Raw genomic sequence first — 21,488 nt, forward strand, 5'->3', positions numbered from 1 at the left:
GATCTTGCTTTGAATTCTTTTAGACATATACCTAGGAGTCAGATTGCTGGATTAAATGGTAATTCCATTTGTTTTTTTCTGGTAACCTTTTTAAAATTTAAATTGTATCTTATTTGATGTTAGTATAGCCAACCCAGCTAGCTTTTGCTTGCTATTTGCGTGGAATATCTTTTTCTGTCCTTTCACATTAAACCTTTTTGTGTCTTTGGATATAAAGCAAACCTCTTATAGACAATTGGATCAAGTTTTTAAAAAATACCAATTCTGTCTTTTTCTTTTGATTGGAGAGTTAAACCATTTACATTTAAAATAATTACTCATAAAGAGGGACAAACTTGTGTTATTTTGCCTTTTCTTTTCTCTATGTCTTATAGTGTTTTTCTGCCTCATTTCTTCCATTACTGCCTTTTTTGTATGTTTAGTTGTTTTGGTGGTGTGTGTTTGTTTGTTGTTGTTGTTGTTTTTGTAGTGAAACAGTTCGATTTCCTTTTAATTTTTTCTGTATTTAATATGGAGATTACATTTAACTTCCTAAAGGTATAACAATCTAATTTCAATTTATACCAGCTTAACTTCAATGCCATGTAAAAACTCTGCTGCTAATGACTCCATCTCTCCATTTTTATTACTACTGTCACAAATTGCAACTTGGTATGTTGTGTGCCTAGTAAGGCAGGTTAATAATTATTCTTTGTTTTTTAAATCATGTGGAAAATAAAAAGTGGAGTTACAAACTAAAATTTCAGTATTATCTGTAATAATTGACTATGTATTTATCAGAGATCTTTCTTATTTCATTTCAACTGGAAGGACTCTTTAGCATTTGTCTCATTTTTTTTCTCTTTGCAAGACAATTCATATTTATTCATCTTGTACCCTACTCAAAGACCAAATTAAATCATTCCATTATTCCCCAGAACTTTTGAAGACATGAAAAGGGTTCATTCCAACAATTACTAATGCATATTCGTGCTGGGTTTCATGCTGGTCACTGAGAACACAGGGATAATTCATTGCTGCTGTCCCTTTCCTCGGGGAGTGCCTGTCTTGCAGGATAGAGACAAGTGCCTCATGGGGGAATACAGCAACAACAGAGGGATGTGGGGCTCTGAGATTGGGCTGGTCCCAGCAAGCTTGTATAGCATGGGGTCTGGTACAGTGCACCACAAGAGCACCAAGTACTCAATCAGGAGTTGGAGGTGAGCATTGAAGCATTCTGGCAACTACCTGATCACCCAAGGGTCTACCTCAGTGTGAGCACCTCTGAGCCCCAGCCTCACATTTCCTCAATTCCTGGGCCCAGGCTCCAGGCTTTCAGTTCCTCCACATGTTGCCCAACCCAACATAGTGAACACTTTTTCCTCAAACATTCTAGGTTTTCTGAGTCATTTGGCTGACTGTGAAAAAAGAGCTACTCTTTTCGGCTCAGGCTAGCTCAGGCCAGGTCATTTCAGCCCTGGCTGCCCCAGTGCTAACCAGGTCATTGAGCAGTGGGAGGCTGGAACTAGAGTTTGTGGTTGCTACCATCTTGTGTCCCCTTCTCCCATTTAGTGGCTAGAAGCACACTGGGAAACTGTCTTTTAGCAATTTTTATGGGGCAGGTATAAGTGTCACAAACTCCTTCAGCTTTTTTCTGCGAATGTCTTAATTTCAACCCTAATTTTTGAAGGACAGTTTTGCTGAATTTAGAATTCTTATTGCAAGATTTTTCTTTTAGCCCCTTGAATATATCAGCTCATTGCCTTCTGGCCTCTAACGTTTTGGATGAGAAATTCGCTGATAATCTTATCGAGGATCTCTTATATGTGACAAGTTACTTGTGGTTTTTGAGATTTTCGTCTTTGGGTTCCTACATTCTGATTGCATTGTGTATCGATAGGGGTCTTTTTGAGTGTATCTTTCTTGGAGTTTGTTGAACATCTTGGATTTGTAGATTCATGTCTTTCATGAAATTGGTTATTTAGTTAGTTAGTTAGTTATTTAAGTATTCTGTCTTTCCATTTTTCTTTGCATTCTGGGATTTCCAAAATGAATGTGTTGCTCTGCTTCATGGTATCCCACAGGTCCCTTAGGCTATTCATTTTTCTTCTTTTCCGCAGACTTGATAATTTCAGTTGTCCTACTTTCGGGTATGCTGATTCTTTTTTCCGCTTGCTCAGAGCTGCCTTTGAATCCTTGTGTAGTGTATTGTTCATTTCAGTTGTTGTACCTTTCATTTCCATAATTTCTTTTTGGTTCCTTTTTATAATTTCTGTCCCTTTGCTGATATTCTCATTTTGTTCATGCATTGTTTTCCTGTCTTTACTCTTACTATCTTTGAGATAAAGTTTTTTAAAATCTTTGTCTAGTGGCTGAGTGGTGAGTCACACCTGTAATCCTAGCACTTTGGGAGGCTGAGGCAGGTGGATCACTTGAGGTCAGAAGTTTAAGGCCAGCCTGGCCAACATGGCGAAACCCTGTCTTCACTAAAAATACAAAAAAAAACCCAACCAAACAAACAAAAAAAACAAAACTAGCTGGGTGTGGTGGCACACACCTGTGGTCACAGCTACTTGGGAGGCTGAGGCATGAGAATCACTTGAACCTGGGAGGCACATGTGGCAGTGAGCTGAGATCGCACCACTGCACTCCAGCCTGGATGACAGAGCAAGACTGTCTCAAAAAAAAAAAAAAAAAAAAATTCGTCTAGGAAGTGCAACAGGTGGACTTCAGGTATGTTTTCTGTGGACTTTTTGTTCTTTCCTTTTTTGTTTTGTTCCCCAAAAAACAAGTACAACTCTAAGACCTCTAGTAATCATTTCAGATGGTTTGTGTTGAAACGATGGCAGCCAGCCTCTGTGCCTGTACCTCACCAGTCAGAATTAGCAATCAGCTAGCTGTCGGAACAGAGAATCTTGATGTTCGGGGATGTGGTCCTTACTGCCCACCTGTCTCCAGAAGCTGTACCAGAAACCTGTATTGTTGTCTCTGTAGCTGCCTGTCATTGCATGGGCAGGTTGGGAGTGTGCGTGCCAGAAATGGGTAGCAGTAGCAGCTATGGCATTGGAGGCTGAAATTGTTAAGTGTAGAAGTTCAGATTGACTCTAGAGTTGCAGGATACTTACATCTGATTCGGCTAGTACATTTTTTGTCTTGGTATAGTAATGGATTCCTGGCGTTTTCTGTTCTCCCATCTTCCCTGATATCCTTTTCTTTTTCGTCTTCATCGTCTTTGTTTTCATCGTCTTTGTCCTCTTCGTCATCTTTGTTTCTTCATCCTCCTTGTCCTCCTCCTCTTTGTCCTCTTCCTCCTCCTCTGCTGCTGCCACCACCACACATTCTTAATAATATTTTTTGTGTACTGTGGAATTAAATAATGTACACATTTGAAAGAGTGGGTTTTTTTTTTTTTAATCTCAGTTACAGGATTTTATGATTTTTTTCCTAAAGGGTCTTGTTACTTAAAAATAAGCTCAGTGGCTCATTCCTGTAATTTCAGCACTTTGCGAGGCTGAGGCAAGAGGATCACTTGAGCTTAGGCGTTTTAAAATTAGACTGGGCAATATCGTGAGACTTCATCTGTATAAAACAAAACAAAAATAACCAAGTGGCAGATTAATACCCTAGAAACCCCAACAAGGTTTCAATAATATACTTAATTATCAAAATTAAGTATATTATGGAAATTTCATTATATTAATGGTTAAATTGGCAGAAAATCGGAAGTTTATTATGTATTACATATAGTGTATAGTTTATTATATACATATATATATAAACATGTATATATGTGTTTTTATCATATTTTAAGTAGAAAAACCATGTAAGAGTTACTTGTTGGCAAAAAGTAGAGAAAACTGTTAGTACAAATTGAGAATTCCTAATCCAAAACTCTAAAATTTGAACTGCTACAAAGTTTGAGATCTGAGTGCCATCATGGTGCTCAAAGAAGTACTCATTGGAACATTTAAGATTTTGGATTATTGAATTAGAGATCTTCAACTGGTAAGTATATAATGCAGATACTCCAAAGTGTGGAAAAATCCAAAATCTGAAACACTTCTGCTTCCAAGCATTTCAGATAGGGGATACTTAACCTGTATATTTTAATCTGTAATGTTATTTAATACTATATTTAAATTAACATTCTTAGTCAAGACCTATAAAAGTGGTAAACTTACTGAGTATTCACTTGTCCTTAAAATCAAATACTGTTTGTAGTATTGAAGTACTGCCATTGTTTTTTAAATGGATACTTAGTGGTGTTAAAGTAAATAGCAGTAGAAGCAGATAGTGTAATTTATAAGAAGCCTCACCAAGATAGAAGAATTCCTGCAGTATTATGTTTTCTTACATGTATTTCACCTTATATTTCAGTATTAGGTTGTGCATATTTACCCTGAAAGAGAAGCAGCAGAAGAGAATTCATATGTGTATGCCTGCAAAATATAAAAATCAGTGTTTTTGAGTAAAATCTATATTTTAATAGATTTTTTATGTATTAAAAGTAGGAAACTTTACATTTGACAGCCCTCAAATTGGGAATTACTTGTCTCATCTTCTGTTTATTACCTTATCTTGATTTAGTAGTTAGCAGCTTCATGGCTGTAAAATACTTTTATTTTACATGACATAATATTTAGTGTTTATATCTTCATAAATATTGTCCCTCATGAATTTACATGTTTGTGTTTATTATAACAAAGAAGTCTTTGTATCTCATGGTTTATTATTTTACAGATCTTTATAAGGGTTTCTGTTGTGTACTCTAGTAAAATAAAAGCATTATATAAATACTTTATAAAGATTTAGTAACAAATCTGGCACACCTGTGATAATTTACTTTTTTCTCCTAAGTGTAATTATTGTCTTATTTGTATTTTAATTTACTATTTAACTTATTTTTGTATTATGGCATGTAAATTAATTCCATTGGAATGAAGAGATCTTCCCACCATAGCCGCCTGTGTAGCTGGGACCACAGGTGTGCACCTCAGCACCCACCTACTTTTAAAATGTATTTTTTACAGAGATGAGGTCTCACTATGTTGCCCATACCGATCTGAAACTCCTGGGCTCAAGCTGTCCTGCCAACTCAGCCTCCCAAAGTATTGGAATTACAGGCATCAGCCACCACGCCCAGCCTTCCCTCTTATAATTAGGAAATTCAGCTTGTCATTTGTTTGGTTAAGTTTCATTTCTGTTTAGGTGAATTTGTTTTTACTGTTTTATGCACTGCCATTCATCATCTTAGATAATTAGCATTTTACCATCATATTAAAAAATATTAGTGTACTGGCCAACTTTTTGACTTTCAGACTGTTTTTATATCAGGTAATCTACATGTGTTGGGCAATTATTTTTGACCATTCTCTCTAACTTGATTTTCTAGTTGAAACATTGTAGTCGGTATATACATGACTTATTTCCTTCACTCATCAAGAATTTGGATCCTGTACCACTTAGACATCTACTTAATCTGGTCTCAGCTCTTGAGCCAAGTGTTCATACTGAACAGGTAATACATTCAAAACATGATAGTTTTTTTTTTCCCGTGAAGTGAAAATTTCCTTGTGATTCAGATAATTTAACTTTCATTTTATTGTCTTGGCATTTCAGTTTGACAAAAAGGATATTAAATTTGTTAGTGTTGCCTGGAATTCTCGAACTGAAATCTCTCCCTCTTTTTTTTTAGACACTGTACTTGGCATCCATGTTAATTAAAGCACTGTGGAATAACGCACTAGCAGCTAAGGCTCAGTTATCTAAACAGAGTTCTTTTGCATCTTTATTAAATACTAATATTCCCATTGGAAATAAGAAAGGTTAGTAGTGTCATGTATTTTGAAGTAAATTGTTGAGAGCTTCTCACTCAGATTTGAAATATTTTCTGCTAATACATTCAGTTCAATCTTTATTTTAAAATAAGTGTGGGATGGGTAGAAGAGTGCATATAAAAGGATTAATACTGTGATTAGTTCGTGTTTTGGTTTACCTTTTAAGTGAAGGATAGTGATGAAGTCTTTGTAGTTACTGGATTTTCTCAGCTTTGGTTATCTTTTTTTTTAAACAAAAGCTTTGGAGATTTCATTTTGTAAACAAACAAGTTTTGTTTCAGAAATAATTTTAAGAGTAGAACATAATGATTCAGTTATCTTGTTGTGTTTTCTGCTTCAAAGTTTTCTGCCATGTCAGGTGCTTTGTGGGGTTTTTTGTTGTTGTTGTTGTTGTTGTTTTTTGAGACGGAGCCTCGGTCTGTCACCCAAGCTGGAATGCAGTGGTGCAATCTTGGCTCAATGCAAGCTGCGTCTCCCAGGTTCACGTCATTCTCCTGCCTCAGCCTCCCGAGTAGCTGGGACTACAGGTGCCCGCCACCACGCCCAGCTAATTTTTTTGTATTTTTAGTAGAGACGGGGTTTCACCGTGTTAGCCAGGATGGTCTCGATCTCCTGACCTTGTCATCCATCCGCCTTGGCCTCCTAAAGTGCTGGGGTTACAGGCGTGACCCACTGCGTCTGGCCAGTGGGTATTTTTTTTAACATATATAGCTTTCAAGGGCTTTCTGAAACATTAGTTGAACTCAGTTTTTGTCTCCTGACAACATATACTACCCCTCTCTTAGGCTTTTCTGTGCAGGCACCCCCAACAACTACTGTAGGTGGTGGGGACTTACCCTTATTGCAGATTTCTCCACTTATATCTTGTTGATTATGTAATATGAACAACTGATACGCTGTCTCAAAGAAGCTGAGTCACTTAGAATGTTTTTCTCCTGTTTTTTCCTTTTCCTTCAGAGGAAGAAGAGCTTAGAAGAACAGCTCCATCACCTTGTAAGTTGAGTCTTAGAAATTCATGGCAACATGACTTAGTTTTTTATAGTGATTTTCTAGAGTTCATTGATTTTACATAATAATATATTTGTATCAGTCATAAAGTTCATTTTGAGGAGATGTAAACATTTAACATATTCGTGTTACCCATTTTTCTTAAAATCATAAACATCTTGACTTTTAATTGAATCTTACATCTTCTTTAGAAATCATGAGCAAATGTTAACATATTTAGAGATTTTATTTTTGGCTACTTAGCATAAAGCTTTGGTAACTAGGTCAAGGAATCAAATGATAATGTCATTCTGTTAAGTCAATGTTAATATAAATTAGAAGTAAAAACAAAAAATGTATTTTATATAGGGTCACCTGCAGCTAGTCCTCAAAGCAGTGATAATAGCGATACACATCAAAGTGGAGGTAGTGACATTGAAATGGATGAGCAACTTATTAATAGAACCAAACATGTGCAACAACGACTTTCAGACACAGAGGTATGAAAATAGGTTTTTCTTCTTTTATAGGCATTTTTGGCTTTCTGGCGTGTTTATCATTTGAATTGGGTATATATACATAATTCATGTTTGGGCTTGTCCTCTCCTTTACGTAATATTTTTGACATCCTTTGAGTTTTTAATTCCATTTTGTATTGTTCAAAGGAGTATAACAAGACTGGCAGCCTTTTTAAAAAGTACAGTTTATTAATGTTGGTTACCTTTTTTCTTATTGGTTTAAATATTTATTTAAATCTATTTGTTTCAAAATACAGGAATCCATGCAGGGAAGTTCTGACGAAACTGCCAACAGTGGTGAAGATGGAAGCAGTGGTCCTGGTAGCAGTAGTGGGCATAGTGATGGATCTAGCAATGAGGTTAATTCTAGCCATGCAAGCCAGTCAGCTGGGAGCCCTGGCAGTGAGGTACAGTCAGAAGACATTGCAGATATTGAAGCCCTCAAAGAGGAAGATGAAGACGATGATCATGGTCATAATCCTCCCAAAAGCAGTTGTGGTACAGATCTTCGGAATAGAAAGTTAGAGAGTCAAGCAGGCATTTGCCTGGGGGACTCCCAAGGCACGTCAGAAAGAAATGGGACAAGCAGCGGAACAGGAAAGGACCTGGTTTTTAACACTGAATCATTGCCATCAGTAGATAATCGAATGCGAATGCTGGATGCTTGTTCACACTCTGAAGACCCAGAACATGATATTTCAGGGGAAATGAATGCTACTCATATAGCACAAGGGTCTCAGGAGTCTTGTATCACACGAACTGGGGACTTCCTTGGGGAGACTATTGGGAATGAATTATTTAATTGTCGACAATTTATTGGTCCACAGCATCACCACCACCACCACCACCATCACCACCACCACGATGGGTAAGCCTACTTCAAAATAAATATTCAGTTCATATTTCCTTTAGGGAAGTATTATATCCTATATTCAATTTGCAATTTATTCTGTATTAGTGCTATTCATTAGTAGTATAGTGCAAACTATAAATGTAAGCTACAAATAGATAATTTGAAGTTTTCTATTGGGCACATTTAAAAACACAAAATGAAGCAGGTTGTTGGCCATGCGCAGTGGCTCACACCTATAATCCCAGCACTTTGGGAGGCTGAGGCAGGTGGATCACTTGAGGTCAGGAGTTTGAGACCAGCCTGAACAACATGGTGAAACCCCATCTCTACTAAAAATAGAAAAATTAGCCGGGCATGGTGGTGCACGCCTGTAATCCCAGCTACTTGGGAGGCTGAGGCAGGAGAATCACTTGAACCTGGGAGGTGGAGGTTGCAGTGAGCTGAGATCACACCACTGCACTCCATCCTGGGCAACAGAGTGAGACTCAAAAGCAAAACGTTGAACAACAACAATAAAAAACCAGGTTGTTAATTTTAATCATGTTAAACCAATAATATCCACAATGCCATTTCCACATGTAGTAAGTATAAAAATTAGTAAGGTATTTCCTTCCTTTTTTTCTTACCAAGTCTTCAATATTTAGTGCATATTTTATACTTATAGCACTTTTCAATTTAGACCAGCCACCCTTTAATTCTTTAAAATATTTATTCATTCATTTGTTTTCTTCTTCTTTTTTTCTTTGAGACAGGGTCTCGCTCTGTTGCCCAGGCCGGAGTGCAGTGGCACGATCTAGGCTCACTGCAACCTCCACTTCCCAGGCTCAAACAATTCTTGTGCCTCAGCCTCCTGAGTAGCTGGAATTACAAGCACCCACCACCATGCCTGGCTACTTTTTTAGTATTTTTAGTAGAGATGGAGTTTCACCATGTTGACCAAGCTGATCTTGAACTCCTGACCTCAGATGATCTGCCCGCCTCGGCCTCCCAAAGTGCTGGGATCACAGGTGTGAGCCACCAGGCCTGGCCTTTTTTTTTTTTGAGTTGGAATCTCACTCTGTCGCCCAGGCTGGAGTGCAGTGGCACAGTCTTGGCTCACTGCAACCTCCGTCTCCCAGGTTCAAGTGATTCTTGTGCTTCAGCCTACGGAGCAGCTGGGACTACAGGTGCCCCCCACCCCCCACCCATGCCTGGCTAATTTTTGTATTTTTAGTAGGATGGGGTTTCACCATATTGGCCAGGCTGGTCTTGAACTCCTGACCTTATGATTCAGCCTGCCAAAGTGCTAGGATTGCAGGCGTGAGCCACTGCACCTGGCCTTTTTTTTTTTTTTTTTAAGAGATAGGGTCTCACTTTGTCACCTAGGCTGTAGTGCAGTGATGTGATCATAGCTCACCATAGTCTCAAACTCTTGGGCTCAAGCAATCCTCCTGCCTCAGCTTTCTGAGCACTTGAGACTTAAGGTGTGTGTTGTCACTCCTAGCTAATTCTTACTTTTTTTTTTTTTTTTTTTTTTTATAGAGACAGAGTATTGCTATGTTGCCCAGGCTGGTCTTGAACCCCAGACCTCAGTGCTTTTGCCGCAGCCTCCCAAAGCTCTGGGATTACAGGTGTAAGCTACTTATACCCAGCCTAGACCTACCATGTTTTATGTGTGTAATGATCACATATGGCTAGTTGGTATTATATTGGATAACACAGGATTAGATTTTCAACTTCTTGTAATAAATGCCTAAAAAAGATATGAGTGCTTATGGAAACTTTCCTAAATTGTGATTAAGAAAGGGAAATTTTACACGTCTCCTAATTTTAGGGTATTTAAAAGGGTAAGCTCCAGCATAAAACTTTTTGGTTATCTGTGAAATATACCAAATATGTGATTCTGTCACTTAGTGGTGGTATTATGATGGGCAAAATAATTAATTTTTCTTCATTTTTTTCAATCTATAAAATGGGAACAATAATCCTAGTGCTTTGGAGGCTAAGGCAGGAGGATCGTTTGAGGCCAGGAGTTTGAGATCAGCCTGAGCAAGTTAGTGGGGCCCCGTCTCTACAAAAACATTAAAAACACTAGCCAGGCATGGTATCACACACCTGTAGTTCTAGATAATTGGGAGGCTGAGGTGGAAGGATCGCTTGAGTCCAGGAGATCAAGACTGCAGTGAGCTGTGATTGCACCACTACACTTCAGCCTGGGCAATAGAATGAGACTCTGTCTCTAAAAATAAAATGGGCACAATAGTATCTATCTCATGGTTTTATTGTGAGGATTTCCTGGGCTAACTAATGTGATTGGTGCACAATAAGTGCTCGATAAGTGTTAGCTGTATATTTATCATTGTCGTTACGAGTGATAGTATGTGAGTTTATGGTGAATCATGGGTATGCCCTTTATCAGATTGAGTTTTGCTATACTCGACAATTTGCCAGATCTTCCAGAATGCAATTAAGTTGTTAGGGTGAACTACATATCTATACATATTACTTCTTTATTTCCTTTGCTTTTTAATTCTTACCACTGATGCATCTGAGATTAAGGAAGTGTTTTTCAAGATTGGCATTTTGGGCCAGATAATTACTTTTTTTTTTTTTTTTTTTAAACACAGTCACACTCTGTTGTTCAGGCTGGAGTGCAGTGGCACGATCCTGGCTCACTGCAGCCTCCACCTTTTGGGTTCAAGTGATTCTCCTGCCTCAGCCTCCCGAGTAGCTGTGATTACGGGTATGCACCACCATGCCCCAGCTAATTTTTGTATTTTTAGTAGAGACGGGGTTTCACCATGTTGGCCAGGCTGGTCTTGAGCTGCTGACCTCAAATGATCCGCCTGCCTCGGCCTCCCAAAGTGCTGGGATTACAGGTGTGAGCCACCATGCCCAGCCTTGGGCCAGAACATTTTTTTTTTATTTGAATGTATAGCAATGCTAATGTTGCCCTGTGCATTGCAGAATGTTTGCCACTATACTGAGCCTTATCTCTAGATTCCACTAGCATCTCCTCAGTTTTGACAACCAAAAATATCTCTAGATATTTCCAGATTTCCCCCAGGGGCCTAAATTCACCCCTGATTGGGAACCACTGGCTCACTATCTTGCATTATAGATACAAACATTCACAGTTGTCCCCAGCACAGCTCATGATGAAGACAAAGCAGTTAAAAAACTGAGGTGCAATATATTCAGTTTGGTACACTGCAAATCTTAGTTTTGACACCTATACCCATTCCATACCTCACAAGACCTAATGATTTAATTTTTCATTTTAGCTCTTTTCATATTCTGTGTATTAATGGTACTACTTGTGAGTCTCTAAATCAACCCTGAACTTCATGTTATTTTTCGATTTTTTAAATCATTTTGTCTTTATGTCCGGTAACAGTGTGTTTTAGAAATGAATACTTAATTTGGGTTTGTTTGGTTAGAAGTTCCCCAGTTAATATTAAGTCCATCAAGACTGCAGCCTGAAATTGAAATGTTTTTTTGGTTTGATTCTACAGTTGTAAAAAACCACACTTTTTATGGTTTCACATTTTATAGACTTTGAGTATAAAATAATATGTAAATAGTGAGTATTAGTGATCTTGCCTAAAATTGTTCTTTGAATTTGTTTTAATGAGGTGTCTTAATAGGCCTGGTAGTATGACTGTATATTGTAAAATTATTTAATAATTCTGACAGTGTGAAGTTTTCAGTTTCGTAAAGCTCTCAACATTCCATATTGTTAATAAGCAGATGTCGGTTTGTTTCTAAGTGTATTTGTAAGTTTAAGAGAGGTATTTTTTGTGGTTCACAAATTAGATTCACATTCGTAATTACTAACTTTGTGCTTTTCTCTGTTTTGTAGGCATATGGTTGACGATATGCTAAGTGCAGATGATGTCAGTTGTAGTAGCTCCCAGGTTAGTGCAAAATCAGAAAAAAATATGGCTGATTTTGATGGTGAAGAATCTGGATGTGAAGAGGAGCTAGTTCAGATTAATTCACATGCGGAACTGACATCTCACCTCCAACAACATCTTCCCAATTTAGCTTCCATTTACCATGAACATCTTAGTCAAGGTAAGACTCTACAGTAAGTAAAATATATTACCTTCTTCACAACAGGAATAATTTATCTTAACTTTGTTGAAAGGACTCAATAGTTAAGGTTATGGTACTTTAATGTTTTTGTCAAAATAACTTACATATGGTAGTTTTTTTTCCCCCAGGGGAATTAAATTATTATAAATAGTCCATCATGAATATAAATAAGTCCTGCAGTTCTATCGAGATATTCAGCAGGGAAAGAAAATATATAGCAATAATATGTAATAATTAAAGCTCTATATTGTAGAAAATATATGGTTGTATTAGAATTTATACTCAGAAATCCTAGGACCTAAAAGTATAGGAAATCACAAAAGATAAAATTATATGATTCCATTTATATGATATGTCTAGAATAGGCAAATCTGCAGGCAGAAGGTTAGTGGTTGCTTGGGGTTAGGGAAGGGTAGGAGGGAATAAGGAGGGGCGAGTGTGAGAAATGATTGTTCAAGTCTAAATCAATCTTAAAGTAATAGGACATGACCAGACTTGAAAGAATGGAGGATGGAGGAAGGTAAAGAGTAGTAGGGAATTAATGAGTAAAGCAAGAAAAAATAAGAAAGTGAAAAACAGTTTTAGAATTGGCAGTTTAAAGGCCTTAAACCTCTTGTTTGGTTGGTATCATCAACATATGCTGGCCTAGTAAATGGGTTTTGGAATGCCAGTACATTATAAGTAAACTGGATGGATTACGTTTATGCAAAGAGGCCATAAACACACTTAGAAACACAACTTGTGGACCTTGGCAACAATTTACTGATTTGTATGTGTTTTTTGTACATGATCTGTCTAGGTTAAGTTACTTTGACTTATTTTATTGTTGTGCTGTTGTGGTTGTTGAGAAAGGAATAGGTTAGATTGAGGTCATCTGACTGAATGTGATGCCACATTGTAATTGTTAGCATTCTTTTCTCAAATTTTCCTTTAATCAATATTTTACCTATTTTTTACTGCGTGGAGTTAGAAATTGAACAAAATGGTTTTCTTTTCACAACCCATTGTAGACAGAATAAAATGATAGTATATGTTAATGCTTTCCAAATCTACCTTGTTTTACAATGTTTTTAGTACTAGAAGACCTCCTCCAACAGAGTAAGACAGTCAGTTTAAAAATGGGCAAAAGTGTTGATCAGATACTACATAAAAGATGATATATAGAAATGGTCAATAAGGGCTGGGCATGGTGGCTCACACCTATAATCCCAGCACTTTGGAAGGCTGAGGTGGGCAGATCACTTGAGGTCAGGAGTTCGAGACTAGCCTAGCCAACGTGGTGAAACCCCATCCCTACTAAAAATACAAAAAAAAAAAAAAAATTAGCTGCGTATGCTGGTGCTCACCTGTAGTCCCAGCTACTTGGGAGGCTGAAGCAGGAGAATTGCTTGAACCCAGGCTGTGGAGGTTGCAGCGAGCCGAGATCACGCCGCTGCACTCCAGCCTGGATGACAGAGTGAGACTCCGTCTTAAAAAAAAAAAAAAAAAAAAAAAGATACGGCCAGTAAGTACACTCTCAGTGTCTCTTGTCATCTAGTAAATATAAGTTAAAACCACAGTGAGGTACTACTACATACCTATTGAAATGAGTAAAATTAAGGACTGATACTATCAAGGATTGACATTAGAATGTGGAGCTGAAACTGTCATAACTTGCTGTTGAACATAAAATATAATCACTTTGGAGAGCTGTGTGTTAGTCCATTATTGTGTTGCTATAAAGAAATCGCCTGGTGCGGTGGCTCACATCTGTAATCCCAGCACTTTGGGAGGCCGAGACAGGTGGATCACCTGAGGTCAGCATCTCGAGGCCAGCCTGGCCAACATGGTGAAACCCCGTTGGTACTAAAAATACAAAAATCAGCTGGGTGTGATGGCGGGCACCTGTCGTCCCAGCTACTCGGGACGCTGAGGCAGGAGAATCACTTGAACCCGAGAGGCGGGGAGGTTGCAGTGAGCCAATATCATACCACTCCACTCCAGCCTGGGCAACAGAGCGAGACTGCATCTCAAAAAAAAAAAAAAAGAAAGACCTGAGTCTGGGTAGTTTATAAACAAAAGTGGTTTATTTTGGCTCACAGTTGTGCAGGTTGTGCAAGAAGCATAGTGCCAGCATCTGCTTCTGGTGAGGGCCACAGGAAGCTTACAATCATGGTAGAATGTGAAGGGGGAGCAGGGGTCTCATGGCAGAAGTGGAAACGGGGGGTTGGAGGGGTGTCACTCTCTTCTAAACAACCAGATCTCATCTGAACTCAATGTAAGAATTCACACTATGGTGAGGACAGCATGAAAACATTCATGAGGGATCTGCTCTCTTGACCCAAATGCCTTCTACTAGACTCACCTCCAACACTGGAGGTCACATTTCAACATGAGATTTGGAGGGGACAAAACATTCAAACTGTATCAAACTGCTTTATCACAAAGTTAAATATATACCTACCATATGACCCAGCAGTTTTTTTGCCTTAGGTTTTTACTCAAGAGAAGTGAAAACATGTCTGCGAAAAGATTTGTTCATGTGTGCTGCTTTATTCAGAAGGCCTTCCAACTGGAATTAACTGATATATTCACATAGTGGAATTTTGCTCATCAGTAGAAAGGAAAGAACTACAGACACATCCAACATCATGGATGAATATTGAAAACATCATTCTGAGCAAAAGAAGCTAGAAATAGAAGAAAGCACATACTGTGTATTACTTACGTGCAGTTCTAGAACAGTCAAAAGTAATTTGTAAGGAAAGAAAGCTCCTCAATCATTGCCTAGGGCTTGAGGGTAGGGACTGATTGTAAAGGATCACAAGGGAACTTCCTAGGGTGATAGAAACGTTCTCCATCTTGATTATGTATGTATTTCGATAAAATTATGAAAGCGAAATACCAAAACAGTCCCCCCACCCATCCAAAAAAAAAAAAAAAAGACAAGCCACAGACTAGAAGAAATATTTGAAAATTATATATCTATGAAATGGATTGTATTTGGAATATAAAATAATTTCATAACTCAATAGTAAGACAACCCAATTAAAAGAGTGGCAAATTACTTATTTCACCAAAGAGGTATACACATGGCTAATAAGCATACGAAAAGATTCTCATCATTAGTCATTAGGGAAATGGAAATTAAAAACCTCAATGAGATTCTACCACATACCTTAATAGGTATGTGAAATTAAAAATAGGTATGTGAAATTAAGAGTTACAGTACTACGGTGTTAGGGAGAATATGGAATAAAGGGACTGATGCTGTCATACACTGCTGATGGGAATGTAAAATGGCACAGCCTCTTTGGAAATCTTTTCAGCAGTTTTCTTTTAAACATACATAATACCTTATGACTCAGTGATGTCAATCCTCAGTATTTACCCAAGAGAAAGGAAAGGAAATGATGCAAAACTTGTTACACAGATGTTTATGGTAGTTTTGTTAATAATAGCGTAAAACTAGAAACTATCCAAATGTCCTATAACTGGTGAGTGTCTAAACAAAATGTAGTATTTCTATAAAAGAGTCTTTTAATTTGAATGTTGCGGGTAAATTATCTCCAATAAAAATAGTGTTAAGTTTTTTTTTAAATATAGGGATTATAAAAGATTATATAGGTCATTTAGAGGTATGTCTGGTTAAATAATTATTTCAAATATGTTGTCTTATTCACACTTAGTTTCAAGTATTTATGTACAGTTCTCTTGACGTGAAAATATTAATCACTATAAATAGCAAAGAGACTGTAGAAAGGAAACGATTTCACTTTAGCCTTATCAAATCTAAATGGCACTATTCTTCTCTCCTCATAAGTATTGTGCCATGCTGGGTGCAGTGGCTTACACTTGTAATCCCAACACTTAGGGAGGCTGAGGAAGGAGATTACTGGAGGCCACAAGTTCAAGACCAGCCTGGCCAACATAGCGAGACTCAGTCTCTATTTAAAACAAAAACAAAAACAAAACAAAACAAAATATTGTGCTAATGTGTTTTTATTTTATGATCTGAGAAAAATATCGTGTACTTTTCTTTGGATTTGCTAACCATATGAATGCTATAATCAGTCAGCTGCATTTCTCTATAGTGTGTCTTTTTTTTTTTCTCTTCAGGACCTGTAGTTCATAAACATCAATTCAACAGTAATGCTGTTACAGACATCAATTTGGATAATGTTTGCAAGAAAGGAAATACTTTGTTGTGGGATATAGTCCAAGATGAAGATGCAGTAAGTTATTTAATAGAACCAGAAGACTAAGAAATTTCAGCAAGATGCAATTAGGATAAATAGTAATTTTATATACATTTTTTATAGGTTAATCTTTCTGAAGGATTAATAAATGAAGCAGAGAAACTTCTTTGTTCGTTAGTATGTTGGTTTACAGATAGACAAATTCGAATGAGATTCATTGAAGGTTGCCTTGAAAACTTGGGAAACAACAGGTAAAGAGGAATTTAAAAATTTTTAATGCAGTAGTCAAAAGTATTTGGGTGTGGGGGGACATTCTTGTTGACTAGGTGTGATGTTTTTATACTGTTTCATACACCTGTATTAATCTGTTTTTTAGTAATTATAGTTTTCATATGAAATTTAGAGGTTTCTTCTTAACATGGTTCATATTTTAGCACTCAGTGTTGCTCTTTTCAGCACCTTTCACCATTCTTTGTTAGATCCACCTAACAGAAACAAAAAAAAAACCAATACTATCTTTTTGATTCTGGGAACACCTTGGTGATTACTCTGTTTTCAAATTGCAGTTAAATGTTCTTGAACTGTCTCATAAAGGATGCTAAATAAGTTAAGTGAAATTTTACTTAAGCTACAACATAAACACTTTGATATTAGTATTGTTCTTCCATTTAGATGTATCTTTTAATGTCTCAGCATTTGTAGTGCATAAAAGACTAGGTTAGTAACTCATCAAGTTGTATATATTAGATATGTACAGTTCTTTGTCATACCTCAAAAGTGTTTTTTTTGTTTTTTGTTTTTTGTTTTTTAAACAGATTAGTGTTTTTTTCTCTGTTTGAATTCTGCCTCATATTTATGTACTTCTCATTGGGACTCAGTTGATTACACATTTCTTGGTTTTCAGTGTTCTTCCATGGATACAGTTTCATGTTTCCCTTGACCTATACTGCTTTGATAGTGTTCCATTCTCTAATGTAGTGAAAACACGATTCTGGTGTGTATGTTGACAGTTCAGTTATTAATATATTGTTTTCCACTCACATCTGTGTAGGCCTGCTATGATTGTCTAATTTTACCAAATAAGTGCTTGAAAATATTTTTTTCCCCTATTGAATTTTAAAAGTACATGCTATATTTTATTTTCTTTTTTTGGTTCTTTAAAGGGCAATACGTTGAACAGTTACAGGAGAAAAATTCATTGTTCATGCACATATAAGAAACCACTAGTAGAACTTTGTAAATGAATCAGTTGCCTCCTTTGGTATTCATTCTTTGTTTTTTTGGACATGGAGTCTTGCTCCATCGCCCAGGCTGGAGTCCAGTCATGTGATCTTGGCTTACTGCAACCTCTGCCTCCCGCATTCAAGCGATTCTCCCACCTCAGCCTCCTGAGTAGCTGGGATTACAGGCACCTGCCATCATGGCTGGCTAATTTTTGTACTTTCATAGAGATGGAGTTTCACCATGTTGGCCAGGCTGGTCTTCAACTCCTCACCTCAGGTGATCCTCCTGCCTCGGCTTCTCAAAGTGCTGAGATTACAGGCGTGAGTCACTGTGCCTGGCCGGTATATATTCTTTGAAAATAATTCTTTTAATGGCTGGATGATATGTCATCATTTACATAGGTTTTATAACAGTTAATTATAAAATGTTAATTTTCTTTTAAAAGTCTTTGTGAAAACACAAATTTTAATAAGTGGTTCAATAATTTGTACTCTCCATATGTGCATCTGCATACCCTCTGACCCAGTAATTCCTCTTCTAAGTATATGCCTAACAAAATATACCCTGGTGATCACCCAAAGGCAGTCAAGAATGCTAACAGCAGCCCTATTGAAAATAACTAGGCCAGGCGCAGTAGCTAATGGCTGTAATCCCAGCACTTTGGGAGGCCAAGGTAGGTGGATTGCATGAGTCCAGGACTGAGACCAGCATGGGCAATGTGGTAAAACCTCGCCTCTACAAAAAATACAAATAAAAGTATCCAGATGTGGTGGTGTGTGCCTGTAGTCCCAGCTACTTGGGAGGCTGAGGTAGGAGGATTGCTTGTGCCTGGGGAGGTTCAGGCTGCAGTGAGGCGTGATCACGTCACTGCACTCCAGCCCTGAGCAACAGAGTGAGACCTTGTCTCTAAATAAATAAATAAATAACATAACTACGTATTCTTTGCATAGCTATTCAAATGCAAAAAAAAAAAGTAGAAAGGATAATTGTGGACTATTCATTGAAATACTATATAGCAGTAACATTGAATGAACAGTGAACAACTACATGGAACAACTTGGTTGAATTTCACAAACACAATGTTGCAAGAAAGAAGCCAGACACAAAAACATTATGTATCTCTATTATTTTATTTATATCATGTAAAAACAGGTGAGTTCTTGTATTTAGTAGACTGGGTGATAGCTACCCTGAGGTGACTAGTGGTTGGAATGGGACACAGTAGAGGCTCCTGGAATGCTGATACTGATTCATTTCTTGATTTGGTTGCTGGTTACATAGATGTGTTTACCTCAGTATTTTGAGCTGTGCGCTTAGATCTGTGCCCTCTTTTGTATGTATGTTTATTATACTTCAATAGAAAGAGAAAACTGTATGAAAGATTAAATATCATGCAGCCATTAAGGGTCCTATTTTCAAAGATTATATAATGATTTAGGCAAATAATTACAGGCCTAACCGTTAAAAAGAAAAGATTGTAAGAAATAAGTCAGAGTGTAATCTCTACAATGCAGTTATTTTTGGGAGGATTGAGGTTTTTTGTTTTGCTTTTTTTTTTTTTTTTTTTTTTTTTTTGAGATGGAGTCTCAGTCAGTTGCTCAGGCTGGAGTGCAGTGACATGATCTTGGCTGACGACAGCCTCTGCCTCCCGGGCTCAAGTGATTCTCCTGCCTCAGCCTCCCAAGTAGCTGGGAATGTAGGTGTGCACCACCACGCCCAGCTAACTTTTGTATTTTTAGGTGAGATGGGGTTTTGCCACGTTGGCCAGGCTGGTCTCGAACTCCCGACCTCAAGTGATCTGCTTGCCCTGACCTCTCAAAGTGCTGGGATTATAGGCGTGAGCCACTGCACCCAGCTTGAGGTTTTTTTTTTTTCTCTTTGTGCCTATTTGTTACTCAGTTTTCCTAAAATGAGTACATACTTCTTTTATAGGTAGGAAAATTAAAAAGATCCAAAAGGGACCAGGTACAGTGTCTCACGCATGTAATTCCAACACTTTGAGAGGGTGAGATGGGGCATCTATTGAGCCCAGTAGTTTGAGACCAGCCTTGGAAACATAGGAAGACCCCATCTCTACAGAAAAACTTTAAAATTAGCTGGGCATGGTGGCCCGTACCTGTAGTTACAGCTACTTGGGAGGCTGAGGTGGGAAGTCAAGGCTGCAGTGAGCCAAGATCGCACCACTGCACTCCAGCTTGAGCAACACAGTGAGACTTTGTCTCAAAAAAAAAAAAAAAATTGTGCGGACACACACACACACAATTTGTTTCGCTTCCCTAGAGACTATATTATATATGGCATTTCACGTCAACTTTTGATATACACTGTAATTTTAAATGACTATTTTGTAGAATATACTTCTTTAAAATATGGAGTCCTAGATTAGACAAAATTATCCATATGTAACTTCAGCTGTGAAGACCAACAGTGAATGTCTCTGTTCTAAGATAACAAAAAGCTGCGTTAGTAATTCTTACAGGACTACCACACTGTTGCATAGTCATAAGCTTTTGGTTACAACACAAACTCTTGGAATAAATCAAACAACTAGTGCAATTCAGTATAATAGGATTATTCTTGAGTCTAAAATTAGTGTATTATTACTCTGGATCGTTGAACCTTTATCTTCTCTTTGAGACAGTCTCACTGTGTCACCCAGGGCCAAGTGCAGTGGTGCAATCTCAGCTCGCTGTAACCTCCGCCTCCCAGGCTCAAGCGAGTCTCCCACCTCAGCCTCCTGAGGAGGTGGGACTACAGGCATGTGCCATCATGGGTGGCTAATTTTTTGTATTTTTTTGTGGAGACCGGGTCTCACTGTTTCCCTGGCTGGTCTCAAACTCCTGGGCTCAGTCTGCTCACCTTGACTTCCCAAAGTGTTGGGATTACAGGCATGAACCATTATGCGTTGGCCATTGAGCCTTTGTGGTTGCCCATTGAATCTTTTTATCTTAACCACATGTTGCCTAGGATTATGTGTTTTGGTATTTGAAATTTTAAGTCTTGAAAGAATTTGTGAAATGTAAGTTTGACTATAACACTTTCCTTTTATGCTTTTGTTAGTTTTGTAAGCATATCAGTAGTCAGAACTACTTGGGCAAAAAAGTTGATAAGTCATTATAACATCTCATAGTCATTATAGGAGAAATTCTACAATTTAATCTTTATTGGAACGAGTTGTATATTTGATTTTGTAAAGTTTCCTTTTTCATTGAAATATAAATTATTATCACCAGGCCAAAATTATCTTTCCCATTCTGTGTTTTATTAATTTATAGTCTAAAAGCAGTACTTTCTGTCATTTAAAAACAAATTTTATCAGTTTGAATAAAATGTTTTAGTGCTTTGGGATGACTTTGACTCTGTCTTTGGTCATTATAGCACTTAAAATGTGTGTCTTTGTTCTTTGGAATTTGATTCTTTTAAATGGGAGAAAAGTTGGAAGTTTTTAGATAATCTTAGGAAAAACTCTTAAAAATCTTTAGCCATGTATAATGTAATTATTCCTCAATAATTCAGCACTTATAAATTCTGGAGAAAAGCATTCCTTTAGGGTAGGAGTAGAAGGAAGATGAGTCTTATTTCTACATTCCTACTTTTGGTTTGTGTCTTTCATGAACCACACCATTATTCACTGAACTCAGTCAATAACCACTTAATGCCTGGCGTCTTATTTCTCTAACGTCAAACATATACTTGCTTCCACATTGCATTTTATAAATGAAAACATGTTTATTGAAGAAAATTCAGGAAGTGAATAAAATTTACTTCCTAAATTTGTGAAAAATTTTTTCATGAAGCAGTATTGGCTTCTAAGATTAAAATAAGTTTAGTTCTT

The 21,488-nt window shown here is 37.4% G+C and overlaps 1 protein-coding gene across 7 annotated transcripts in view; it reads left to right on the top strand.

Annotated features, from left to right (window-relative positions):
* USP34 (ubiquitin specific peptidase 34) overlaps positions 1-21,488 on the top strand; it is a 283,157-nt gene that overhangs the window by 114,659 nt on the left and 147,010 nt on the right. For all 7 annotated transcript variants that reach the window (XR_010149508.1, XR_010149509.1, XM_016948585.4 and 4 more), the window contains 8 exons: positions 5,372-5,497; positions 5,675-5,804; positions 6,774-6,809; positions 7,173-7,303; positions 7,579-8,189; positions 12,016-12,230; positions 16,350-16,465; positions 16,553-16,680. Coding sequence is in view for 5 of the 7 variants with exons in the window: in XM_016948585.4 (XP_016804074.1) it covers positions 5,372-5,497; positions 5,675-5,804; positions 6,774-6,809; positions 7,173-7,303; positions 7,579-8,189; positions 12,016-12,230; positions 16,350-16,465; positions 16,553-16,680 (1,493 nt within the window). In the remaining 2 variants the exon portion in view is untranslated. The remainder of the gene's footprint in view (positions 1-5,371; positions 5,498-5,674; positions 5,805-6,773; positions 6,810-7,172; positions 7,304-7,578; positions 8,190-12,015; positions 12,231-16,349; positions 16,466-16,552; positions 16,681-21,488) is intronic.

The sequence above is a fragment of the Pan troglodytes genome, chromosome 12 (genome assembly GCF_028858775.2).
Source record: "Pan troglodytes isolate AG18354 chromosome 12, NHGRI_mPanTro3-v2.0_pri, whole genome shotgun sequence".
NCBI classification, from domain to species: Eukaryota; Metazoa; Chordata; class Mammalia; order Primates; family Hominidae; genus Pan; species Pan troglodytes.